The sequence below is a fragment of the Eurytemora carolleeae genome, unplaced genomic scaffold (genome assembly GCF_000591075.1).
Source record: "Eurytemora carolleeae unplaced genomic scaffold, Eaff_2.0 scaffold1193, whole genome shotgun sequence".
Classification (NCBI taxonomy): Eukaryota; Metazoa; Arthropoda; class Copepoda; order Calanoida; family Temoridae; genus Eurytemora; species Eurytemora carolleeae.
Window position 1 is genome coordinate 182,162 of NW_019397101.1, and position 8,076 is coordinate 190,237.

At 32.3% G+C, this 8,076-nt stretch overlaps 1 protein-coding gene across 1 annotated transcript in view; it reads left to right on the forward strand.

The window, feature by feature from the left end:
- LOC111711857 (uncharacterized) overlaps nt 1-7,724 on the forward strand; it is a 16,084-nt gene extending 8,360 nt beyond the window's left edge. The window contains exons 7-11 of the mRNA XM_023486320.1: nt 345-447; nt 760-1,139; nt 1,264-1,345; nt 1,907-2,043; nt 7,371-7,724. Of these exons, the coding sequence (XP_023342088.1) occupies nt 345-447; nt 760-1,139; nt 1,264-1,345; nt 1,907-2,043; nt 7,371-7,636 (968 nt within the window). The 3' untranslated portion in view covers nt 7,637-7,724. The remainder of the gene's footprint in view (nt 1-344; nt 448-759; nt 1,140-1,263; nt 1,346-1,906; nt 2,044-7,370) is intronic.
- Nucleotides 7,725-8,076: the final 352 nt, after the last annotated feature.

Genomic DNA, 8,076 nt, shown 5'->3' on the forward strand with positions numbered 1-8,076 from the left:
TGGGGGTCTAAGAAGGGTTTGCAAGGGGGGGGTCTAAGAAGGGTTTGCAAGGGGGGTCTAAGAAAGGTTTGCAAGGGGGATCTAAGAAGGATTTGCAAGGGGGGGATCTAAGAAGGATTTTCAAGGTGGAACCAAGAAGGATTTGTACTGTTAAAAATGGGATGAACACTGTTCAGTGTACAGGATTCAATCTAGTGGACGTGGATTTTGTAGTTTTTAAAACAGGAAAATTTATCTATGGGGTCACTTTCCCCTTTACCCTCCCCTCCTGATGATTTACTGAATGTACAGTGCATTTCTAAATCGACTCTTTTTGATCAAATTATAAATGTAATTTTGTTCAGAAGAGTTTTCTGATTATGGGAAACCTAGTTTCTATTCGGAGTCGGAGTCTAGTGTAGAGAATAGTGTGGAGAGGCCAAGAACCCCATTCGTTGATGTTATCAGGTTAGTTTAGGAGAAAATACATAGATCACTGCAAACTAGACAACATCACTGGTCCAACTTTGTGACCTCGTAACTTCTGTGGTTTTGATGTTACGCCGAATTATATAAAAAGCTAATTTATCTGATTAAATATTAGAAATTCAAAACAATTTTGTTCTTCACGATAGCTCTTCAATAAGAGGAGTTATGGTAGAAAACATTTAAGATTTAAAGTTTACGTTTAATTTACTTTTTTTGACGTGAGATGGTGCTTGTTTAGAAAAATATACATGAATGGTGATCTTACAGATAATAAAACTATTCTTTTTTCAGAGAGTTCTTGGAAAAAAACATTTCAAGAAGTAATGAAAAATATATTCCGTTGAGTACTCAGAGTACACATATTGAGTACAAGCAACCAGTACTGTACTCCCCTGCTGTTCAGTACAAACCAGCTGTACCCTTGGTGCCTACTGACCGTACACTGTACACTTTAAAAACTACCCAAGATACTAGAACGTTCTTTAAGACGCGTTCACGGAGACCACAAATCAAAACTACGGTACAACAAACAACAATACTGAACACCACTCCTGTGTACATTGAAAAGCAGTACAGTACAGCTAGACCAGTAAGAAAGTACATTGAGGTTCCATCTAAACAACAGTTAGGAACCCGAAACCAAAAAACTTTTGATAGAGAAAGTAGATCAGGTATTATTATCATCATTGTTATTATCAATATTCTAATGCATGTTGTATTATTACTATAATTATTACTATTATTGTTATTATTATTTATTATTATTACTTTTACCGTTATTATTATTATCACCAGGCCTGTGGAGGGTAGAGGAAGACTATGATGATAAAAATGATGAATTTGGAATAACTCATCAACAAATAGAAAACACAACTAGGTAAACAAATAGACAAAAACCCCGACAAACAAACACACAAAGACACAGACAATTAAGAGAAACATGAAAGACATAATCAAAAATAAGTAAAAGAAAGAAAAAGAAGTATTCAACAGCAAAGCGTCACTAAACTAATAATTTAACAATCAAACTTGAAGAAACTTTTATGATATATAAACGCCAATTCCTGTCAGACACCCCCCCCCCCTCTTCAACAAAACAAAGATAAACAGGACATGGAATAGCTAACAAAAACAGTTGCAGCAAAGGTAATCTTGATATCTGAAATTCATATAAATCATAGAACGGTTCGATTTAGAAAAATAAATGGAGCTGAGATAGAAAGATACAAGGATTACGTGGATATACTTTATATGGCGGGAAATTAAGTGCCAAGAAACCGCGCAAGTGTACACTAGCACAGAGTGTACAGTGTACACTGTAACCTCAAGTCTCCAGGCACTCAATCTTCAGCTATACAAATGAGGGTCCCGTTGCCGGTACAAAGGTTTCAAGGGTACCGTTGTGAATCGGGCAGTCCCTTTAACGTAAAATGTTCAGATCTGCCGGAGAAAGAGCATTCGAAGAAATCCGTCATCTGATCCAACTGGAGGAGCAGGATCCTGATCTTAAACCTCTTCAGCTTACCCTCCTCCTCTCATCCGTCCTTGCAGGAACCCTTCTCCTTGTACTCATAGGTAGGGATGGGTCAAGGTTGATAACAAGGTTTGATACTTCAGATGCGCTCCAATATAGGTAAAGACGACCGGTATAGCAATGGGCACACATTTTGCGTCTCACTAAATATAAACAAACTCAAAAAATGGAAAACTTGCAATTTTTAGCTTTAAACTTGTTAGCACAATCAATATTTGTTAAATGTGATGATTGTTAGTTAAGTATCAGTGATGTCATATGAGGATTTAAAGTCTCCATTTCAATAAAGACGACATTTACCTAATATGGAGCCCATCCAGAGTATTTAACCTTATATACAACCTAGTGGAATGGGTAGAGATGTACATTCAGTTGGAAAGATTTTGGCTTGTTTTTTGCATTCACTTTCTCTTAGGGGCAAAACTTGGCATTAATTGTCTGTTCATCATTTTATCTCTGACAGAAAATAAATGCAAAAAATTACCCCAAAATGATTAAAAAACTATGTAAAAGCGATGAAAATGCGAACATTTTGTAACGATCAATTTGGGAAAGTTTCGAGATTATTTTTTGGGTAAAGATATTACAAAGTTGAATTAAAGCAAACTTAAAAATAATACAGTAATAAAATAATATTGTTAAAAACTATTCCTAAACGATTAAAAACTTTAGGGATGAACATCGTTTTCAGGTCCGGTTTCAGGTCCGTTTGCAGGTCCGTTTTCAGGTCTGGTCTTATGTCTGTTTGCAGGTCCGTATTCAGGTCTGTTTTCAGGTCCGTTTTCAGGTCTGTTTTCAGGTCCGTATTCAGGTCTGTTTTTAGGTTGGTTTTCGGCTTTATAGTTAATCTAAACAAATTTGAGATTATTAACAAAAAGTAAAATCTGGTTAAATTAAGACTAAAAGATTAGAAAAATAGAGATTATATTTTTTTCATTTTGTGTTTCTGGCAGCAAGCCAATATCTGCTTTTGATTTGTAATATATACGTAAAGTAAATATATTTAATATACTATAGTATAATCAACTTATAAAAGCCAAATATATGACAACATAGATGATCGATCAAAAAGAGACAGTGCTTGATTTTCGATATTTTCATGATTTTTATAAACTTTTTTGGAATCATTCTAGACAATACTATCCATAAACATTATATAAATCGTAGTTAGTAAAAACAACGTAGAATCTACTTTTCCATCTTGAGCTCCCGGTCTTAAACATTATATAGATCGTACTTAGTAAAAAAACGTAGAATCTACCTTTCCAATCTTAGGCTCCCGTTTTTAAACATTATATAAATCGTACTTAGTAAAAAAAAACGTAGAATCTATCTTTCCATCTTGAGCTCCCGGTCTTAAACATTATATAAATCGTACTTAGTAAAAACAACGTAAAATTTATCTTTCCATCTTGAGCTCCCGGTCTTAAACATTATATAAAGTGTACTTAGTAAAAACAACGTAGAATCTATCTTTCCATCTTGAGCTCCAGGTCTTGTACCCTTGGGACTGCATAATTGATAATACTAACAGTGCCCTCATTGGATATCGAGATCAAGCATTCAATATTAACAATATACACACCAATAAGTTCCGATATGTGTGAATTTAAATCAATGAAATCCGCTAAATTTTGAACAAATTTGCGATAGTGTTTCATAGTCGAAAGTGGGTTTTATCTAATTATTTATTTTCCAGTCTGTTAGAGGTTACCTAAGCTGCTTGTATTGTGTATTGTGTATACCATGTCTGTTTGTTTGTATCCAATAAACGTAAAAAACGGCTGAACTGATCAATCTCAAATTTTTTTTAAGGTCACCCCAGGGAAGATTTATGGGTGCTCAGAGTTACAAAAATTTGTCTCAAAAATCTTAGATTTTGTAAAATTTTGAAATTCCTCGAAAAAATATTATTAAATCCGCAAACTTTTTTGTTATTGTTTTATACTGTACAAAGTGAGATGCTCCCAGATATCTAGATACAGAATCTAGATATATCATATTTTATCTAGATATATCATATTTTATCTAGATATATCATATTTTATCTAGATATATCATATATAGATATATAGCTAGGAATAGAATCAAAGTATTAGATCGAGGCTAAACTTTTAATAGAATTTAAACAATTTAGATTAAACGCTTTGTCTGTTATTGATATTTATAGCGAAAATGTTGATTTTAAATTTTTTCTTTTAAAATCCTTTTCTTATTTTCTCACATATAGAAAGTTATAATTGAACTATATAAAGTTATATCATAGATAGTTACTCATCATCTTTCTAAACAAAATAATGATTTTAGAAGTCACGTAAAATGTTTATTTTTTAATGGAGGCTGTAAATACTTAAATGCGCAAAGTTCAAAAGACAAAAATGACAATTTTTAAATTGAGAATTATAGCAAAACCAAAAAAGGTTTTTTTATTGAAAACTATGTAAAGCTTAAACCAAAGTCGGATTTTCTAAACAACCAGATTAGTTGAACTAAAGTTGAATAAAATTCGATCTTTTTGTTTCAAATTTAATATATATGGCTTCAGGAATGAACTATACGTAGACCAAATTGAACTGCTTCTCTTGAAATTGAACCGGCGCGCTACAAAAGTAGTTAATTTTAGTCTACTTAGTTCAACTACTTCTTACTATTTAAAGATTTCGTCCCATGTAAATCATAAAAAATTCTTATTTTTTTCCCTTCAGGTATATTTCAACAATGTCCTCGTTATTTTTAAAAGCTCTATAAAACATGAATGAAATCTAAAAATATATTTTTGTTTTCCAGAAGAGTTAGTTTCTGGTGGTATTTTTACAAGTTTAAACAATTGGATTCTTTTCTCTGCAAAATAAATATTCTTTCTAATATCTTCTCTGAAACGTTAAATATATATTTGTTTGTCTATCTGTATTCAAAAAACTCCGAACGGCTGAACCGATCGGGACCAAATTTGCTGTGGCATCTCAAATGACCCCAGGGAAGGTTTACGTAGTGGAAGAATTTGGTCCGGAAATAAAATGTCGACATTTATCATTTTTTAAATGCGCCAAATTAAACAAAAATTCCGAGAAAAATTGAGATTATTTAAAAATTGCGGAATTTAAAGCATCAGTCAAAAACTAAAATTGTAATGACATCTTTTTAAAATGGTATAAATTTTTTACTTTTCTTGAAATAAGATCAATTTTGGTCATTTTCCTGTAAGTCTTATTTATAAAAAACATTAACACACCTGTGAACTTCCAATCATGTGACAATATAATGAAGATTTTTAATGATTATCAATCACTCAATAATGTGAAAATTCCTTAAAGGAATATATTAATGGTCTCAACAACAGGATGTCATGATTTTTTGAGATTTACTACAACAAATTCAACTCAATCAAACAGTCAAAGTTTAAAATATGAAAGAAAAAGAAATACCGAAGAAATAATTATGATTTTATTCTTTGTTTATTATTCCAGTTTTTACGATTCTTTGATTTGATCTTTTTCCGTCTGCTGTACACAGATTTGACATATGAGATTTGGCGATTCATATAATGTACTTTACTTGAGATACACCATTAAACTGCAAAAATAGCACTTCGGATAGAAATGGAATAACAATACCATGCATTGGTACTGGCAGTCAATTAATATTTAAAAATTCTAAAAACATTATTCTCACTAATGAATAGAAATCTGTTTAAAAGGAAAGCGCTTGCCGCCATTTTATTTTTCAGATAAAGCTTTAAACGTAAAATTAATTAAAGGTGAAAGTTTCAGTAAAAGTTTCCAAGTTTTGTAACAAATTTGGAAATATATACAATCGATTTCCGATACATTTACAAACCATACGCTCATAGGTTATCAACACAATGCGCAATTTAAAAAATATTTTAAAAATGTACTTTTTCTGTACTCTTTTCCTGTATTCTTTTCCTGTATTCCCATTTCAAGGATTTTGCATCAGTTTTACACTCTTTTCTCAGAAAATAAAAGTTTATTGTGTATTTTCTTTATGTTTTTGCATTTGCTAAAAGCTCAAAAAGATCGCCTCGTAAAAATCATTGAAAAACATCTATCCCATTACATAAACGACATAAACGTTTTTTATATCTTTTAGTAGTAAAAGATCAGATGTTTTCTCGCCCAAGCCCAGGATTGCAAACTGAAGAATTTTTTTTAAATTGCTTATTCTTTTAAAATAAAATCCCTCCAGATCAATTCTTAGTAAACCCCAGGAACTGATATAAACCTCTAACATTTTTTTAACTTCATATATATCCAACCTGATGGTTTAAACTCTTTTATATTTTAAACTTTGATTATTCAAAGCTTAAAATGTATAGACCTGCGACATCAGGTTGCAAAGATTATAGAGATTTCCTTATTTTTCGATTTATTATTATAAACACATCAACTCTATATAGAAGAACAGTATGTCTCACTTAACATGGAATTAAGTGACGACTTTTAAATCGTCTTTGGTTCACGCGACTTTTATTAATAAAGGAATTGAGACTTTGCCAGAAACTCAAATTTTCTCATTCCTATATCTTTGCAACCCAATGTCGTAGACCTTAGATATTTCAAACTTAGACTATTTGACAGAATTCATAGTTTGAAATTTCAAAGTTTTATTACATTATCTTTTAAGATATAGGGATATGAAAAACAGAGTTTGTGGCAAGGATTTAATCACTTTGTGATAAAACTATTGTGTGGATATTGTTGAAGATCTTTAACCCTTGATCCCGATATCCATGCAAAACATTATATAACCAAGAAATACCAAAGCACTGCCGTAGTAAATTTGAATTCGAACAGGACCTGCCCAGTTTGTACTGGTCTGCTAGATAACAGTGTGTACTGATCCGATCCTATGGTACAGTACGTCCCCCTAACCAGACTTACATACGACCGGGGTCAATTTTCTTGGCATAGTCCCGTCGGAGGGCTAACTATGACAACTCCCATGGAGCGATCAGACTTTTTACAGTGCCAGGCCTAATCCTAGGCCTATTTGACCGACCCCACTGGCTTAGTCCACCGTGAAAGAGAACTTAAATTTATCCGTAGATCTGCATAAGATAGAGATCAATGCTTGATCCCGATATTCATGCAAAAACGTTATAACGTTTAAATCTGATCATATCATAAACATAATAATGAAATCCCTATAGTTTCATATTCAAATTTTATCCTTAAATAATTTTTTTTTAAAGAAAGACGATTTTGATATCGTCACTCTCATTTTTATTTGGACACGTCTGTCGCATTTCTGATGTAGACTCACACGTAATTTTTATTGTAAATGTTATATATATATATATTTGTAATTTATATAAACGATTCATTCTTGATAAGATTTGTTTGTTCAGGAGTTATTGGTTGGAACAAATATAAATCTTCACAGTTTAAAATTCTAAACAATGCGGATACAACCTACCACAACATGTCCCCCTTCCCCACCTCCTTCCCCCTGGAGAGGGGACAGGAGGAGTCCAGGATAGGCGAAGGAGAATCTACCGTTGCTCCTGCAGTTGCCAGGAGTTTGAAAAATATTCGTCAAGAATCGACCGAGTCGAGGTCGACATTACAGTCCTGTGTTGTGGACGAACGAGGACGAACCATACTTAAGGTTTAATCCTCGTTTAAGGGGACTGTGTAAACGTAATTTTGAGTGATCAAGTTTACAGATTCTCTCATTCATAACCTTATCCTTCCAACCTTGGTATGATCATGAGTAAATGAGATATCCATGGGTTTAAATTTGAAAATTATTTTCAACTCCGGGGTTTTTATTGTACATTTCTGCTGCAGAAACAATAGAGGAAATTGTCACAATTAAACACATTTTAAGCTGAAGAAACGCCATTATATCTTCCACATTACAGGAATGGGGTTAATGATACCGATGTAAATCAGGCATGACCATATAAGTTGACATAAAAGTACCACAGTCTCTTTAAGATTTTGTTTATATCGCAATTTAGTTTTAAAATTTATCAACTCACAATTGGACCAATTAGAATTAATTTTAAGAAAACAATAACTTAAAAAAAATTTACTTACAGTTTTTTTCTC